Genomic DNA, 20,367 nt, shown 5'->3' on the forward strand with positions numbered 1-20,367 from the left:
ATGGTTAGAGCCAGTGGCAGATGATCCATTAGAACAGGGGCAGCAAGAGGAGGACTCGGAGTTGAAGGAGCAGTAGCACTCAGAGGAGGAGCAGGAGGAGGAGGAGGAGGACACTGCGGGAGCATCAACATCAACACCATCTGCTATTGATATAGGAGAGCATAGCCCCATACCTAGAACTCATTATTTGACATTAGGTGCAGAGGCAGGGTCAGAGCCTTCTACTACTAGGGGCAGGCCTGACAAACAACCCATCATGTTTTCCCGTAAAAGGGGGAGAGGGCATTTCAGATAGATAGCTACTAGTTTTATTTGTTATGCTACATATAACTCATGATGATGAGATACTTTTATATATGTGATGTTATTTTGTATTAGTTCTCCACATTTGAGTCCTTGAATGGACAATTATCAAGGATCAACAGGATTTGGTATCACCTTTGATGTATCATTTCTATTTGACATCATATATATCAGTGTTTTCTTCATATTTATGTGCCAATGTGTTTATTTCATGTTGTTATTGCTTTATATGTTTAAAAATCTGAAGAAAAAAATTAATATATTATGCATTTTTTATGCTTGCCGATATTTGCCGATATTTTGCCGATATTGCCGATAAGATGTTTTCTGGACCCTCGCCGATATTTTCCCGATACCGATATTATCAACACTGATTGAAAGTCCATAAAGAACAAAGGGTTTTGGCTGTGGTGACAGTGGGCCACTACCCCATTGTTAACACTTGGTTTAGCTTTAGCCTTGTAAGATTCCCTCTCCAAGGCTTACTAATTTTTGTGGTAACGAGACCCACATAATCAAATGAATAATTTTGACGACTGTGTCTCTTGTAAAACTTGCACTTTCCCACATATTGTAGCAATGTATTAAACAAATATATAATGACAAACTAATGTTTCATAGCATACAATTCCTCTTTTGATGTGCATGACATTTGTGTCACCTTTGTATCACAATTCTCTGGCTATCACTTAGCCTATTTAACTTGTACATTTGTGGACCAAAACACGAGATCATGCATGACCATTTAATTATATATTTGTGATTTCTATGTTAGTCATCGGTTATCAGCATAAACAAGTTAGCTTATTTAACATGTGCATGGTATTTATCGATTCATTAACATATATTTCAAAATGGTATCTACATACAACAGTCTTTCATTTGAATTTGCATGGTAAAAGTAAATTACACAACAACCATCATTAAATTTAACCTAAACAATAAAATATACCTAATTCTGCATATAAGTTGGTCCACATGTCAATATGATATAATTCCATCATTATAGAAGAGTTCAACTGATAATAAGCACATAAATGCAAAATACATCATAATGTGATTTAATTGTCGAAGTCAAAATGGGGTGCTACACTAATTAAAAAACAAGAAGTCACTCACTTAGAAGCCCAGACAAACAATGAAGGTCAAGAATTTGAGTTTTCTCTCCTCAAAAGTCAGTAATTGCTCACTTAAATAGCTAGTTACTTAACTTAGATGCTAGACAAGCTCTAAAGGTAAGCATTTTGTCATCTTCTTTTCATACTTGGCATTTGTCTTTTGTAAGGAGCCGTCAAACTTTATTTAGCTTTAAATCTATGTTTGCATGGCAACCCCTTTGTTTCATCTTCCAAAAAGGCTATCGATCCCTCTTAACCTCTTCATTATTTCTTCATGCACCCATTCTCATCCATACTCCAGTTTTTGAGCTTCATTTATTGCTCAATTTGCCAATAATTTGTAGGTTTCAAACTCTAATACACCATTTATGTGTGCAAGCAAGGGATTTCTTCACATATAAAAAATGTGTATAATCCAACAAGCTTAGAAGTAATATTGCCTTCCTTGGAACCAATAACTCAAAAGCATCGACATTATATTTCAATAATGTAGCTTGAGCCTAATGTGCTTTAAAACAAAGTAAATGCTTAAAACCAAATAACATTAAGTATAATTTAAGCACTTGGGAAGGAAGCCTTGTTCTGAGCAAGTAGTTTCATTATATTAGGATAAACCCACCAAATGACTTGATCTTATTGTATCATAGTATAACATAATATAAATTAATGATGTATTCTTATTTTATATATTCTCTAAGCATGAATACCAGTACTTGACATTTTTATTAGTCCTCGAGAGGGCAAGGCTTTAGCAATTATGTTTGTTGAGCACTATTAGTTTAACATTGGTTGACGCAACTTATAATGTTTAACTTTGAAAATTAAATATTTATTTTTTAATATTATTAAAAACTGATTTTCAAAAATTTGATTGGACCATTACTTGAAGATCTTATTAACCCTCACATATTTTATGCTATAATTTAACTTATGGATATAGTTGTGATATTCATGCATAATTTTTAATATTTGTGTAGTTATTTTTATTCTTAAGTTTTGGAGGAAAATCATCCAAAAATAATTAAGATGTAAATAAATATACTTAGAAGGAATTACTTCCCAAAATTATTTATGTTTTCCTCTACACTTATATAGGAGTAAATTTGTAAATGTGTCACTTATTAGTGGTTACTACCCACCAAAATTTATGCAAGTCTTTGTACCTAAGCAAACAATTTATCCACCTGGCATCTGAATTTATTAATTCCTACCAAAGTAAAACTAAAATTTAGCATTGAAAGATGTTGATTATATTTTTTATAAATTATAACATAATTTCTAACTTAAATCGCATGGAATTTTGTTTCTCACGAGAAACCTGCCTTCCAAATTAAAAAAGCATTCCTTTAATTTCTTTATCTTACGTGGTATAGTTATTTTACCAAAATTCTTAGGGTCAACCCTTACTAGTGTAGACTGCAATAAGTAAGAAACCTCAATGGACAACATAACACTGTTTCGTCTTGCCTTCGATCCAGTGATCACTGAGCAATTGGAAGCAAGGTGGTTTTCCTAAGAGTCAATCGAGTATTTATGCACTTAGCATCGAAGCACTTTGCTTGGGAGTAAGGAGCAAGTATCCAAGACGTGGTCATGTTGCACATTGCTAACACCGGGTAAGGGGATACTTCTGTAAGGCAAGAGCCACCGAGTAAGAGTAGGTTGCTCTGAGAGAAGCAAAAGGACTTTGTTTGGAAGGATGGGATAGTGAAACAAACAATTAGCCCAATGCAAAAGGAATATATTATAAGCTTGAGCTGTAATATGAGGTTATGAGCATCATCTATTGTCATCTATGTACTTGGTCAATGGCCATAAGATGTGATACAGTTAGCCAAACAAGTTTGAAGTTCTGTGAACCAAGTTTGAAGTTCTGTGAACCTAGTGACATAACAAAGGAGAATAATCAATTTGAAATTTGACGAACCTTGTAACATAACAAAGGAGAATAAGGCTAGATGGGTTTTGGAGGCCAAACTTTTTGGCTCAAATTTGAATGCCCAGAAACCTCAATAAGCATAGGACCTCAGTAGGGTTTCATGCACGCTAATGAAAGCAGGACAACCTCGGTAATAGGTTATGGAGGGTTCAAGAAATTGGTTCATGAAAGTTTGAGCTTCCGACCCTGTATGTCAAGGATCGTCCAGTCAAAACCCCCTTTAAGCCGATGAGAAAGATAAAGATCTATAAGCGAATTAACAAAATGCAGCTCATTATACCCATTTATTTTTCAATCTCAAAAAAACTTCTAAGGCCTGCATAGCTACTTTTAAATGATAAGTGTTTGATATTACTTGTGCTTCAACTTTAAAAAACCTACAAGGCCTGCAAAGCTACTTTTCTTTAAAATTTTACGAATTCTGCATACCTATTTCGGTATGATAGTGTTTGATTTATTTTATCTTTTTGGAAAAGTTTTATAATATTTCGTTATTGTCTAGTGCACTTAGGTGGAAGGTGATTCAATCATCTCCCAGAGCTAGATTCCAACTTCGCAACAACTTCAAGACACTGCATTCTAACAAACTTTGTTTCTAACCTAGTGAACTAAACCCTAAATTTGTTATTTTCTGTGTAGAAAAGAATGATACCATGAGTGAAGATCATAAAACAAGTCCAGGGAAATAAGGATATTCTTGAGTAATAAATTTGAAGTATATGGCAAGAATTTTCTGTTAAGAAGCCATCTTCATGCCATAGAAACTCATCAAATAAAGTAGTACAGCATATTTCATAGTGAATGACAAAGAAAGTAATACAGTATATTTCATAGTGAATGACAAAGAATTGGTAAATAAGAATTGGCAGACATAACTTACCAGGAGCAATATAGCCATATGAGCCAGCAACAACAGTCATTGACATTGGATATGGAACGTCGATCAGTTTGGCCAGTCCAAAATCTCCCACATGAGCTTCAAAATCTTGATCAAGTAGAATATTATTGGACGTTATATCTCGGTGAATAATTCGTGGTATGTGATCATTATGTAAGTATGACAGTCCCTCTGCTGCTCCTAGGGCAATTTTGTAACGAGCATCCCAATCTAATACAAATGAACTTCTATGAAGCAGCTCACCCAAGCTTCCATTTGGCATATACTCATAGAAAAGAAGCTTTGATCCATTGTCATAGCAGAAACCATAGAGCTTCACGATATTACAATGTCTGATTTGCCCAAGAGTGGCTATCTCAGAGTCGAAGCTCTTTTCTATAGCGGTTCCTTCTCGTTGAGAAACCATCTTTTTGACGGCAATGAGTTCTCCCGAATGCAGGGTGGCCTTATAAACTGTTCCACATGCTCCTCTTCCAATCACAGCTCTCTGAGAGAAATTATCCGTGGCTTCTACTATGTCTTGGAAAGTGAAGCTTTGTGTTGGGAAAAAATAAACCACTGACCTAACAGATTGTTGGTCTTCAGGAGGAATGAGCATACATTCTGGTTGCCTCAAAAAACAGGTAATGAGCACCATTATAATCAATGAAGACCCCACAAACACTCCAGCAATTATGGCCACAATCTTCGCCGTTCGGGTTTTCGCATCCTGCCAAAAATGGGAAAAGGCGGATTGCCCTGCACTTAAGGGTTGGCATGCATCTGGCATTGGTCCTCCACAGAGCCCCTGATTTTCAATGAAACAACTAACGGGCATGTTGCGAAAAATGGTTATGTTAGGCAGAGGCCCAGTAAGGTTATTGTATGAAACATTACACACCATCAAACTCTGAAGATTTGCAAATGAAGGAGGAAGTTGGCCAACAAATTGATTGCCATTGAGATAAATGGATTCTAACAAATTCAGGTTGCCCAGTTCAGCTGGTAATAACCCTGAAAGCCTATTCCAGCTCAGATTTAGAGTAATCTGCAAGCCTTTAAGTTTACCAAGTTCTGGTGGGATAGTTCCTGAAAAGTTGTTCCCACCCAATTGCAGCTCTGTCAAACGGGAAAGCCTTCCAAGAATACCAGGTATTTGTCCTGACAGTTTGTTATCAGAAAGCTTCAGTGATTCCAAACGAAAGAGATTGGCCAGCTCATTTGGAACACCGCCAGTAAAAGCATTCATGCTCATGTCAAGTCGTTCAAGATTTAACAAATTGGAAAGCTTCAGAGGAATGTTTCCTGTAAGCTTATTTGATGAGATATTTAAAGTTATCAATTTCAAAAGATTCCCAAGTTTATGGGGATGGCGACCCAGAAAATAATTATCGGAAAAGTGATGCTTCTCCATACTTTCCAAGTTGGCTACTTCTGGTGGAATCAATCCACTGAACTTGTTCTGATTTAATTCAAGAGTAGTCAAACTAACAAGTCGGAAAAGCTCCTTGGGTAGGCTACCAGTCAGTTTGTTGTCTCCCAGACTCAGCTGCTGTAGAGATCTGCAGGTCGTCACACTATAAGGAATATGCCCTGTTAGCTGATTGGAACGAAGGTCTAACAATATTAATTTTCCGAGACTGCAAACCCGACGTGGTATACTTCCACTGAGAAGATTCTTTGACAGATCAAGAAATTTTAGTCCACTTGAAACTCCGATGTCTCGAGGAATTGTGCCATTCAAGGAATTACCAGAAATATGCAGAGATTCTAAATTGCTCAAACGTCGGAATTCATTTGGAATACTGCCACTAAGCTGATTAAAGGATAGATCCAAGTCCCTTAAATTTCTCAAGTGTCCCAGTTGTCGAGGAATATTTCCCGTCAGATGATTCTTAAACAGATGAAGCACCCGCAAACGTTTTATGCGACCAAGCTCTGGAGGAATGGATCCTGTCAAAAAGTTTGAGGAGAGGTCAATGTCAGTTGCTGACGTGCAGGTCCCTAGCTGCCATGGGATTGTTCCATTCAACTTATTCTTATACAGATGTAGATACCTTAGATATTTCAAGTTTCCAAGCTCCTCTGGAATCTCTCCAACTAAATTGTTTCCATACAAAGCAATTCCCTCTAACTTACTGCAATTGCCGAGTTCTTTAGGAATTGAACCCGAAAATTTGTTCAACCACAATCGCAATTCCCTTAGGTTCCGAAGCCTTCCCAACTCCTTTGGGATTTCACCTTGAAAGTTATTTTGAGCCAATCCAATAATCTGCAAGCTATCACACTCGCTTATTTCTGGGGGAATTGTACCTGACAGGATATTATTCCCAACGTAGAAGATTTGCAGGTTCTTGAGATGCCTCAACGATGAGGGCAATGCACCGGTAAGATAGTTGTTATAGACAAAAATCTCCTCGAGAGATTGGAGATTACCAAGTTCTTGTGGCAGATTTCCAACAATGCGGTTATTAGACAAATGAAGTTTTCTCAAGGACGACAACTTGCATAACTGCAGAGGGATTTGACCTTGCAGACTATTGCTACTCACATCAAGAATCTCCAGCTGCAAGCAGTCCCCAAGCTCGGGCGGTATTTTACCCGATAGGATGTTGCTTGAAACATTAAGAACTCTCAGAGAAGTCAAATTTGAAATAGCGGGAGACAAGCTTCCTATCAGATGCATGCCACTGAGATCGAGTGACCATACTTTAGGATCACCAGTACTGTTTATACACTGTACACCCTCCCAATTACAAGGATTCTCATCGGTGGACATCCAAGTTTTCAATTTACCAAACTGATCATGAAGATTTCTCTTAAACTCAAGAAGACATTGCCCTTCTTCATTAAGCGCATCAAGTTGAACGACCAAAAGGGTAACCACAAGTACCCTCAATGCAAAACTCTCTGGTTTTTCAGGTATCCTCATGTTATGTGACCAATGGTAGTATTGAAAGCAGCCTCTCTGTAAGTCAGAATGTTCGGAAAGAGTTATACATACTTTCATAATGACCATAATTTTACAGAGTGAAAACCCATGTGAGTAAATCCCACTAAAACAGTACAACCACCCAAAAATGCAAATAAATCATAAAGTGGTCATACAGCCGAATTAGGCCGTTGGGCTTTGTTATGCAAACTTTGGCTAGGGTGGTTTTTACCATTGCAACTCTATCGATCTATTCGCTATTGTTGTGCTGCTGGCTCTGCTATGTATTCTTTACGGCCTGTTTGAAGCATTAGTTGCTTATTGCTGAAGTTTTACATGAGATCAAAGCTAGCATGAGCTTAATCTCCCTCACAAGGGGCGTTTGTGGATTGCATTTGCAGGTCATGCCTGTGCCCATGGAAGTCACCATCAAGAAGGTCATCGTTCTAGCTTTGTGATAACATGAAAAAGATAGTAGGTCAATGGAGAATACCTGTTTGTGCCGATTTGTCTCATAATTGCGCTCAATTTTGGGGCTTTGCTGGCTGGTGTCTATGCATTCTGATTTTCTAGTGGCAAGAAAAATGCTTGTATGGTGATTTCAAAGTGGCATAGAATGCATGTAAACAGTTGTTGACAGGGCATATTATTGAGTTGTTGTAGAGAAGGCTGCAGAATGGTACATAGTGCATGGTTTGTGTTTGCTAGTTGCGAGAACAAAACATAAAGTGGAGATCATGGTTGTCATAGCAAAAGATAGCTTGTCAAGCAGCATGTTGGGAGTGACTCTCATGGTGAGTGTTACTATTTTCCTTGTTGATTAGATCTTGTTTGTTGACAGTTGCAATATGTTGGTTGTGTAATTGTCAAATTTGAGAGGGCTAACAGTGTGGTTGAATATGCAATGGAGAGACAAGGTTGTGATTATCAGGTAAAAAGCTTTACGGGCTGGATGAAGATGGATATTGTTGAAGTAAGCTTATGAGAATGCAATTGTGTAGTGGCAAAGACACAGATTTTACAAGGATGCATATGGAAAACTCTTACGATGCTTTGTGTTGTAGAAGATATTCTACATGGAACTTGTCTTGAAAAGAGTACAAGCATGAAAAATGAGATGATATATATTCCTTGTACTTGTGTAACTTCAGGTTTGCATTTATTATGAAGTGTTTTTCCCTGATGGAAAGAGTATAGCACTGCAAGACTTAGTGTGGCATGCATAACCTTTGAATTGTTGGTCTTCTGGGGTGTATCTGTACCTCCAGTAAGTCATGATTGTATCCCTATTGTTAGAGACGGGAAGTAGGTATGTTGATGAGGGCATGTATATTTTGGAATATGTAACTTTGAATGGTTTCATTTGATTTGATGGCCATGACTGTGGCAGTGTACATCACTGGGGGAGTATTCCTTCATAGGTATAAGAAGGAAATGCCATCAGACCCCAACTTAAATTGTATGAAATGACAAGCTCACAACAAGTACTTGCTATGAGTGTCAGAAATAGTTCTTGCTTGTTGTGCAGTTGCCACATGAGTTGTGACCTGAGTTGTCATTTTGTGCGAGTCCATTATGTGATTTGTAATGATTTAGCAAACTTTTATGTTGTTAAGAGGAATTGTACAATGACAAGCTCACAAAAGTACTTGCTATGAGTGTCAGAAATAGTTCTTGCTTGTTGTGCAGTTGCCACATGAGTTGTGACCCGAGTTGTCATTTTGTGCAAGTCCATTATGTGATTTGTGATGATTTAGCAAACTTTTATGTTGTGAAGAGGAAGATGAGAAAAATTGAGAAACTAAGGAATGTCAATGGAAAAGTTTTAATAAAGCTTCTATATTTAAAGACATATTTATGCATCATTACATGGGACACATCGTAATATAAAGATGCATCTTTGCAAGTGGAGGTTTTATTTTACATGGGAGCTTTTATCACTATAACCCAGATATCTCATTTGTTGTACTGCTAATCTTTTGTTTATTTCAGTACAAAATCGTTTAATAGCTACTGCTAGTTTTCTTGTTTATTTCTTTACAAAATTGTTTAAATAGCAACAACAATCGTGTGAACACTAATGCAATGGACATCTTTGTCATTTGAGTCAATAATTTGTGAATTGATTACCTGATAGTGCACATCTCGGCAGTCTAGCCTTCCAACTGCCATAGGTCAGGTGCCGGAATCTTCCTATGCATCTGTTATCAACAATCTGGGCAAAACCCTGGTACTTTCGTGCAAAGTAATGGGGTAGCTGGACTATCACAAGCCCTCGGTGTTGTGGATCGATTTTGTAGCTGGACAGAAATTCATTGCAGGTTTCTTTTGGAGTCAGTAGATCCACCCTTATCACTGTCCTTTTGCTCTGCTCTGTTTTTTTTTCAATATAGCTATCTTTAGGTATATAACTTATGCCAGAACCAATATATATTAAATCAACAATCTGCTCAATTGAAAGATGCTACTATAAAAATTCATTCGAGGAAGATGAGGGTTGTTCTTGGACTGTCCTTAAGACAGTTCAACATTTTCGATGGCTTCCACCCTCAACTCCTGAAGCCTCAAGTAAAATGATGGTGAATTTAAAGGAGCCGTGGTGCAGTTTTGTCGGTGACAAAAATAGTTACAACACTCAGTCCAGCTCATCGATAGTTCGGAGCATTCATGCTTCTCTTGTCTTATTGGCCTATTTTGCCCCCAATCTGTGGAAATCTGGTTGCGAATATCGCAATAATCAAAATTTTAATCTCCATTATAAAAAATTGGAAAAATATACAATGGCTTACTACTAAAAATTGTAATCTTAGAATATGGAGCAGTCTCAATTTGAATGATAAATTTTGTGATTTAAGCAGCTAAGGTCCCCAAAATTCTTAAAGAATCGCGAGAAACGAGACAATATAAATGCATTCCTTTATCCTTTGAATTCCTCAGGTCGATGGCTTGCCTGATTAAACGCAGTGGAATTTTTTAAGATATTAACCTGACTGGTTACATGAAAATGTTAACCTGACGTAATTTCAGTGCATTCCCTAAATTAGTACCAGAATCTTCCTCCACCGTGATATTTTGAACGGCAATTTTTGTGTTGTTTAGGTAAATATATCAAATACTAGAAATAACGATTATGGAAAACATATATTTGTTTGTTATTTTTGATTTAATATTTACCTTTATTTAGACATGAGTAGTTATTGAATGTTAGTAGTGACATCTATAATTAGTTGAGAATTATTTATTATTTATTTCTTTTCTCTATATCACCAGGGTATTGAGTTATTTACATATTGTGATTTTTTTTTAATAATAATAATGAATCAACAAAGTAATAATGAATTAATTTGTGTAAGTGGATAGTAGTTAATAATGAATCAATTTGTTGTATTAATGGATGGTAGCTAATGATATTGGATAATAATGATGAATTAATTCATATTTATAGATAACTGCGAGTGATGTTGAATTATAATGATATAGTTGGTATTTATGGATAGTAGTAAATGGTAAAAAAAGGGTGAAACCAATACCTCTTAAGGAAGATGCTAAATTGTAATATGGGATATTATAATCTAGATGCTACTAGAATGCACATCACCTAATGTATGTTGTTTCAATGATCAACACAAAATATATTAGTTTTTTTTAGATGATATCTAAGCAAAAACTTTTTTTATCATGGTGTAAGAGTTGAAATTGTTGATGATTGGCTAAGAGTTAGTGTATCTCTAACATAAGGAAACAAGTTAATGATCTATGACCAAGAAGCATTTAGTAGCATTTAGTAGGAGTGAAACTCTACGCTCTTATGGACCACTAGTGCATTTTTTTTGTAAGTTTGGTGAGACTACATCTTCATCATGTCCAATATATCACCGCAATCGCTGTTGAGGAATTGAACCGGTGACTTCACATCAAGGAGTGCCTTAAAAGAGCACCCAATTACTGTTTATCCAAGCCTCCATGGACTGCTAGTGGGTTACTTTGAGTAGTATGGCTTTTCTTGAATAATGATGACGAGTTAGCTTGCATTCACAAATAACAGCAAGTGATGGCTATCCTAACTATCATTTGACAAGTTATGATAGGCTTTTCAAAAACCAACAAAAAGAAAGTAGTGGAAAGATTTGCATCTCTAGAGATTATTTTGAGTTCTCTACTAGATCAATAATTAAAATAGATCTATGTTGATTCTTAATAATATTATTTATATTTATATAATTCTCACATATTCCTATATATAAAAATATTTTAATTTTTTATTTTATTAAATCCTAATAATACACACACATGCTTTGTTTTTTTGACATGTTATATAATTTTGAATTTAATTTTTAAATGTGATATGCATAAAAAAACACACACAGACCACTTAGGAAAAATAATATATATATATATATATATATATATATATATATATATATATAAAATAAGCTTTTATGTGTTTATTAATTAAATTTAAATATAAAATTGTGAAATATAATGCTCCTGAATATGAATCATTATTTTATACTTATATGATAAACTCGATCTTAATTTATAACTAGGATTTATATTTCTATATATTTCATATCTTCATATGTATAGAAATATCCTTATTTCTTAGTTACTCACCATTGGGCAATGTTCAATTTCCATGAGGGCTTCTCTAGAGGCATGGGGATACCTTCAGGTAGTGGTAAAATGTGTGGTTGCACCTTAGGAGACCATATTAAATGGTTTTGTGAGCCTTGCACATATATGTGGATCAAAGCCCAATCCCATGTTATCATTTTTCTAAGTCAAAGGATCTTAGCTTGAGTGGTTTGGGAACAATTTGTTTCTCCAACTATGTAGGTTTAAGTCTCCGAAGACATGTTGTACTAGCATATGCTTGGAAAATTTTTGACATGTTATATAATTTTGAATTTAATGAATTTGATTTTTTAATGTGATATGTATAAAAACCACACGCAGGAGTTAGGAAAAAGAATTTATTATACGTGTTAAGTTTTTATATGTTTATTAATTAAATTTAAATATAAAATTATGAAATATAATGATTATGAATATGAACACCTATTTTAAATTTATATGGTAAAAAAGAACTTAATTTATAACTAGGATTTATATTTTTTTATATATTTCATATCTTGATATAAATAGAAATATCCTTATTTCTAAGGAGCTACTCACCATTGGGCAATGTTCAACTTCCATGAGGGTTTCTCTAGAGCCATGGGGGACCCTTAAGGTAGTGGTCGAATGTTTGGTTGCACCTAAAGAGACCATATTAAATGGTTTCATGATTCGTGCACACATAAGTGTATCAAAGTCCACCCCCATGTCGTCCTTTTTCTAAGTCAAAGGATCTTAGCTTGAGTGGCTTGGTGAACAATTCATTCTCCAACTATGTAGGTTCAAGTTGTCGAATACATGTTGAAACGAGGATATTTGTGGCATTTATGCAATAACTTTATCTAGTGTAATAGTGACAACCAATCTTTCGAAGTTATCGATTCTCTAAAAATTCTCATTTCCGTTAAAAAAATTATAAGTTTTGAAATAACTGTATTTGGTGTAATAGTGATAACTAATCTTTCAAGGTTACTAATTCTCCATAAGTTCTTGTTTCTATTAAAAAAAATTGCTTTGAAATATCACTGTTACTAATATTAATCACGATTATTTAAATCTATTTTAATATAATACCCATGTTATGTTTTTAATTTTATTAATAAAAACAAAATTACAATATGGGAAATTGAATTAAATCTATTTATTATTATTATTTAATTGAGTTGATATAATGTTTTATTATTATTATTTCTTGATCTGACGTTTCATCTTACTCACCACTACATCTCCCCCATATTGAGATGTAGAGTGCCTCTCAATGCAATTATTCTTATTATTACATCTTATAGTTTATTAAAAAACTATTAATCATTTTGAGTAAAATTTTATAATAAAACACTTAGGGGTTTCCCTTGTTATTTTGGGCAGCCTTACTTGAATGATGCATTATCTAGAAAACCATGAGTCCAAGCGAAGTCATGCAAATTTGGAGCAATGGAAATCTCTGATATTACTTTAAATTGAAGAATATTTTTTGTTGGACCTAACATCTAGGTTGATGTGAATTTGGTGGTATAGATACCCCAATCCTAGGGTATAAGCGTAAGAAAACTAGGCCTTAGCATAGAATTGCAAATTTGGTGTAACAGATAAGCTAAGCCAAAGAAAGTATGTTATTGAAATCCACATTTAGGTTGGGATAAATTTGCTAAAATAAATACCACTAATCTTGGCATCTAAGGCTAGGAAAATACAAGAAAACAAGTACCCCTAACCATTCCATCTAAGCCAAACATGATTGTTACCAAACCAAGCATCTAAGTTGGGATTAATTTAACATAATATATACCCTCATTCCTAGGATCTAAATCAAACACAATGTATTTCTTACATGTAAATTGGGTCAAAGTTGCTAAAGATACCCCCTAGTTCTAGTATTTACTTGAAGAAAGTTTAATCTTGGCATCTAAATGAAAGAAAATTTGGTTATGGTATTTAAATTGTGGTGAATTAGTGTAATATATATACCCCTAAAAATAAGATCTAAGTCCAACAAAATATATCCTTAACACTTGAGCCAAATTAAATTTGGAGGAATGGATACCTACTAACTAGTAGTTAAGTCAAAGAAAGTCCAAACTGGATATCTAAGTGGGGGAGAATTTGGCATAATAGGGATTCCCTAGTCCTTGAATTATAACAATCAGCCAGATAAATCGTTCTTGCGGACAAGACCGATCTCCCTAGTATCAACAGATATCTAGCAACAAGCAGGACAAGCAAATCTACCTTTCTCTAAATATATTGCGATTTATTAATAAAAAACTAAGAGGTGTTTTAGACCCTACCTTAAGTCCAACGCTAGTTTGTGGTAGCCATGCTTTGACCGTCCGAATGAGTTTCCTTTTGAGAACCTGCAATCACACACAAGCACACATCAAATAACACCTGCATAGCTAATATAATAAATCATATTCATCATGGCGATCAAGGAATCCATGAAATAAACCATAAAACACAGCTTGTTGAGAAAAATAAACTTGATTGTATTGACTTTGAAAATAGAAGAACTTTACAACCTTTGGTGCCTTGATGTTGTACAAGCTCCTCCCAAGGTCCAAATAGGAATCTCCTCTACTTTGAAAAGCCTCACACTCTTCCCAATGAGATCAAAAAAGGTATGTAATCTCTCCTCTCAAGCTCAATTAGGAAGACTAAATTCCAACAGCATTTCACCTCAAAAATATTCAGCTTTCAACCTCCTCAGTAACCAGCCCAATGCTTCATTTTATAGTGCAAAGGAAGGAGGTTACAGGTCCACCTATGAAGGGATAGAGTCCTCCTTCAAAGGGATAAGCTCCTCACATCAAGGGGTTAGCTCCTTAAGGTATGGGATGCATGAACCTTAAAGGAGTGAACTTGCCACCTCAATATTCCTTCTAGAAGCTTCCAGAAATGACCCAAAGTGATTTTTTAAGAATGTACTTGCACCTTTTTGACTTTTACAGGGGTCCACACCCATTACATAGAAACAGAACAGTTAGGTACGTAGGGGACATGACCAGTAGGTGTGAGACCATAGGTAATGCTAGGAGAAAGTGCAGAACCAGAGTTTTAGAGACTTTTAAGGGATTTCTCTTATTTTTCAAGGCTTGACATGAAGAACTGAGGTTTAAGACTTGCAAAGGAGAAAAATATGAGTGGTGATAGACTCACACCAATTGCAAAATGTCATGGTGACAATATTTTGTGCAACAGATTTCCCCCTAAAGTGCGAAGTCTATAATAGATGAGGATAGCATTTGTCATCTAAGAAGAGTGAAGTACTTTATCATTTCAAGGATCATCTTGTGGACACCTGGTTGGAACCTGTAAAAACATTCAATACAAATATATATATATGTGAACATATCATCGCTAAGGTAGGCATTCCCATACTTAGATCAAAACTGACTAGAAAACTAACTAAACTACTCTGATATAGGAATGATTTTGTAATACATCACAAGTAGGGACATATGTAGACACAGTATGGGTGCAACCATCTGTTTATGAATAGCCCACTATATAATGAATAACAAAATTCCTCGCAGCCTAGATTGTGGAAACTAGATCCAGGGTCTTGATTTCTGTTTCCTGAACTAGTACGATTCTATCTATGTGAATGAATGTGTCAAAGTCGAACATGGTAGAAACCACTTGATTACTAGTCAATGATGTGAACTGTTAATAAGTGTGAGAGAAACCACCAGTAATGTCAATGGCTCTCAAAGTACTTAGTACAATTCATGAAATGTGAATGGATGAGCTGATGTCGAACATGTCATAGAATCCTTTAATCGAAGGTCAATGATGCAACCTATCGTCAAAGGCGAGAAACCTGCCATTAAGGCATGCAGATTCCAAGTTACTGATGATTTCTAGATCATCTTTCTAGATGATGAGCCGAAGTGGATAGAAAGCGATCCGTCGTAGGCAAGCCCACAACATGAAATCATAGATCAGGTTTGAATAAATATATTTGGCAAGGACTAACTCAGGGATGGTCAAGATGGATGACAGATATTTTGCAGATGAACGATTTATTCGAACTGAACTCTTGAACACATAACAACACTGCAGATGGTTTGGTGACAATTGACCCAAAGCTAATACCCAGAAACCGGCTGAAGACTTTCAATATGGTTTGATTAATTGTTAGGCAAAGGATTTCCCAACCTAGGCGAACAAAAAGTGTCGTGTTCAAGAGTGGTTAAATGCTTTTCTAAAACACAAAGTATAACAAACAGGTTCATTTTTCTCTCTTTTCCCCCACCATTTCTGGCAAGTACCTCTTTATTTTTGACAAGCTTGAGGAGGATAGCATTTGCTTGGGTATAAGCTCATCCTTCGGATGAGTCCAACTTAGTTTAAAATTCGAACCCTAAGAAGGAGTGGTTCGTTCCTGTTTAAAATTGAACAGGTCCTTTACTGTTAAATTTTAATGAGTCCAGTATAGGAGAAACTCGGCGTTTTTCAATTTTAGGGAGTCAGAAGAAAAACTTAAGAAAACTCCATGGTTGTCCTTTTTCATAAATTTGTGTCTCCCAAGCCCGAAAAAGTATAAAATAATACTTGAGAGAACTGCTTGACCATTACAATCAAGGAGTACTTTTCATAATTAGTGTCTCTGATCTAAAAAGGTAAAAAAGCGATCAACAACACGTCGTTTTATAACCAATATTGAACTTGAAACGACAAAAGCCCAGCAATCTTTTCATGTTTATACGATCATAAAAGAATTGTAAGTAGACCGTCCTTTTAATTTCGTTTTAACGAGCTTAAAAAGAAAAACTCGGCAATATTTTCATATTTTACAAGTAAGAAAAGAGCTTAAAGAGGACTCTAATGTTTTTTGTTGAAAATGATCAATTTTCCCTGAAAAATCCAATATTTTGCACAAAAACTCAAACATTACTCATACATGTTTAAAATAAATAAAAATGCATCAAAAAGTTACCTTTTTAAAGTGAAAAATAAACAAATTGAAAATTCATTTATTCAAAAAAGCTTATAAAAAGGCCTTTTGTAAATTCATTGTTACCGTTTGACTTCAAAGTGAGAAGAGAGAGCTTTTGGGTAAGAAACTTCCTATGAAGATTGCGGAAAATCCGTCAGTTGGAATCGAAAACCGTCAGCTCCAGGTAATCCACATCATCCTTATCTTGCATTTTAACCATTTGCATTTCGTTTTTTGGCTTCCATTTTGATTTTTAGGGAAAAATTAGTTTAGAAAACCGCTCGCGGGGGTCCACAGGTGCAACATGCGAAACCTGCGGACCCCGAATCTTTTCTACAAAGGAAAGAGCCAGAGTCCCGCACCTGTTGCTTGGGAGGAGTGTGGACCTATGCACTGTTCCTAACTAGCGGGTGTGGACCCCGCGAAATAGGTTTTAAAACTGCAATTTTTCCATTTCTACCCAAAAATTTTTGAACTAAAATGTTCTAATCCGCCGTTTTTGCAATGTAGGATATACAAAATGCTCATTTGGTGGGAACAGGAGCACAAAGATATGGACCTTGTCGCAATAAATCATCAACCCTCATTGGATGCATTGAGAGCATGCAGACTATTTAAATTCTGGGTCATACCTGGCATGAGGGCCCAAGTAGACTTTTTGTAATGGCTGGTAGACAGGTGGAATATACAGGACCAATGTTTCATTATTGGTGGCCACCGGCTTGAAATTGAGCTAGAGGACATTTATTTCCTGACTGGTTTGCCCAAGAGAGGTGAACGATTATCTCTATTCGGGACTAGGCCAGGTGGCCAGTCTGTCGATAGTCTCTGACTAGAGTTTTGTAATGACCAAAAAAAGGACAAAGGGATTGATATCAAAACTATCTCCCGTCCTGAACTTAAAGTGATTTCATTTACTGTCACCAGACTCTGCGGAAGCGTAGCACTGCATGTAGCTACCGGATCCCAAATGTGAATGGCAGTAGACTGTTATCGAGGCACCATCTTCAACTAGTGCAAAGCTGTGTTGGCGAATGTAAAAGGCCAACTAACTAGAGCAAAGAATGGACAACTAAAAAACTTTGGATATGGTTTCCTAGTTGTGAGCTTTGGTCTAGAGAGGGTCCCGATGTTGGTCCCACAGCAGCTTTCCATTGGAGTTGGACTTCCCTGAGAACCTAAGCTAATGCGTTGGGTTGTAGTTATGGCCCATCATCCTGAGGAGGGTTCAGAGGTTGTTCGATTTCCGCCTGAGTATTTTCGTTGGTTGGAGAACCAAATTTTCGTGATTCAAGATTTTCCATATGCTGGGATGGATTATTGTGGTGACCCAGACATGACTCTTCCACTAGGAGAGCAGTGGGATGATTCAGATAAAATCATTCTCAATATTTTCTAAGTTTTAACTATTTTTTTTGTTTTTGTTTTTAAATCATCCAAAGCTGATAATAAAAGTTTCAAATGCAGATGTGGGTCCACAGTGACTAGCCGCTCTCCAGCCCTATGAGAGGAGACACCCAGCTGCAACAGTACCGGCCCCATGGGACAAATCTACAGAGACCCTAACCGAATTGGAAAACCATCTAGAGCATTTGACAGCAGATATTCCAGAGACTAGCATAGATGATATTCCACTTAGGTTACAACGCTATGTGATTGGGGTCCCAGGACCTTTCAGGAGGTTGCTTTGTAGGGTGGCCCGAGCAGTGGTTTCTTATCGTGATCATCACCAGTGATAGGATCGCCTTTGTAGACTCATACGACATTTTTGCTTTTTGTACTATCATTTTTGCCGATCATAAGGTGTTTTCAACCTATGATCGAAGATGATGTATATTTGACAAACTTCTATGCTATGCTATATCACTATTACTGGATATCTTGTATAACATGTTATGGAATGTTTTTAAATTTACTGTTTGATTATTGCAAATGTCTATTTAACATTCAAGAAGCAATTGCATCTGCTAATGTATTTAAATATCTTGGAATATGTTGATATTCAATATAGTAAAATTCACGTTCCAAGAGACGAACTCTAAAAAATAATCTTAATAACATTGGATTTCTAATGGCAGTAACTCTATTAAGCTGCAATACAATGAGTTCAGAATCTAACCTAACAATCAAACTCTGAATGCCGAATGAGATGGATTCAGATAATAACTCAATCACTGCATTATACTCTGCAATGTTGTTCGTTGTTTGACCAAGGCTTACCCCATGCATAGATACCAACTCATCAGAGGGTGAATAGATAACCCAAGTTGCGAAAGAAATGTTCCGTGTATTATGACAAGCACCATCAGCGAAACCAATGTATGTTTGAAGAGACGTCGACATGTGCAATATCAAGAGTAAAATCAAGATAAGTAGGAATAATGATAAAAACACTCTCTAAAATAGGCACACTTTTATAATCTAAAACACACCAGCTAGAAAGAAACTAATCTAACTAAAATCTCCACACCCATATTTAAGCATAGTATCTCTTTAGATAAAGACCATTTCTGGGTTTACCCAAAGAGACACCATCAAAATCTACCAATTCATAGGCCCCTTTTGCCAGCTTTTGCTTAACAACATAAGGACCATGCCACATAGGTACAAATTTTCCAACCCATAGCTTATCGTTTGCTTGATCATATAGTAAGACTAGGTCTCCTTCCGAAAAATTACGAGGTGTAACATTTCGATCGTACTGATTTTTAATTCGGTTAGCATGAGTTTCGATTGCTAATGCAACATCACATCGATTCTCATCTAGCTGAGCTAAGTACAACAAACGTTTCTTCTCTTCGGAAGTGGCTGGGAGTAATTCTATGGCTATTTGAAATGACAGAATTTCGCATTCAATGGGTAACACAGCTTCCAAACCGTAAACCAGTTGAAAAGGAGTGAAACCAGTTGATGTTTTTACTGAGGTTCGATGCACCCAAAGTGCTGAAAATAACATGTTATGCCAATTCGACCTATGAATGCCAATGATTTGTCGAATCATAATGACTAGAAATTTGTTGATAGCTTCAACCAGACCATTAGCCTATGGGTAATATGGAGTAGAACTATCGTGACGTAGGCCAAGTTGATCTGTTAGTTCAGTCATCATGATGTTTCAAAAATGACTCCCATGATCGGTAATAATCGCTTGAGGAACACTGAATCTAGTAATTATATGATTGAAAACGAAAATTGCAGCAGTTTTGCCATCTATCGAAAATGTAAGCATCACCTCGGCCCACTTAGTAAAATAATCTACCACAAGGATGATATACGCATGCCCCCTGGCTGAGTGAGGGTTACATGTAATAAAGTCGATACCCAACTTTGCAAAAGGACTGATGGCAGCTATAGGGTGGAGAGGAGTAGGTGGAGCACGCATCTTACGATAAAAAATTTGACAATTGTGGCATTTTCGGACCGCATAGATACAATCTTTAAATAAAGATGACTAGAAATAACCAGCGCGCAATATCTTTTGGGCTGTGGCATACCCAGACATATGACCGCCACATGCTCCAGAGTGACAGTCATTTAGAACCTTTTCAGCTTCTTCATGAGTTAAATGACGTCAGAAAATAGAATCTGCTCCACGGCGATAGAGTGTATCTCCAATGATTTTGTATTGTTGGGATTGGAAAC

The 20,367-nt window shown here is 36.1% G+C and overlaps 1 protein-coding gene across 1 annotated transcript; it reads right to left on the reverse strand.

The window, feature by feature from the left end:
• Positions 1–3,968: 3,968 nt before the first annotated feature.
• Positions 3,969–9,712, reverse strand: LOC149226937 (uncharacterized). The gene is made up of 2 exons (XM_089380361.1): positions 9,300–9,712; positions 3,969–7,205 (listed from the first exon to the last, which is right to left on the reverse strand). The coding sequence occupies exons 1-2, from the start codon at positions 9,339–9,341 to the stop codon at positions 3,969–3,971; spliced, it is 3,279 nt and encodes a 1,092-aa protein (XP_089236487.1). The 5' UTR covers positions 9,342–9,712.
• Between the last annotated feature and the right edge of the window lie 10,655 nt (positions 9,713–20,367).

The sequence above is a fragment of the Pinus tabuliformis genome, chromosome J, assembly GCF_031772625.1.
Source record: "Pinus tabuliformis cultivar Carrire ecotype Pingquan chromosome J, CPIR1, whole genome shotgun sequence".
In the NCBI taxonomy this organism is placed as follows: Eukaryota; Viridiplantae; Streptophyta; class Pinopsida; order Pinales; family Pinaceae; genus Pinus; species Pinus tabuliformis.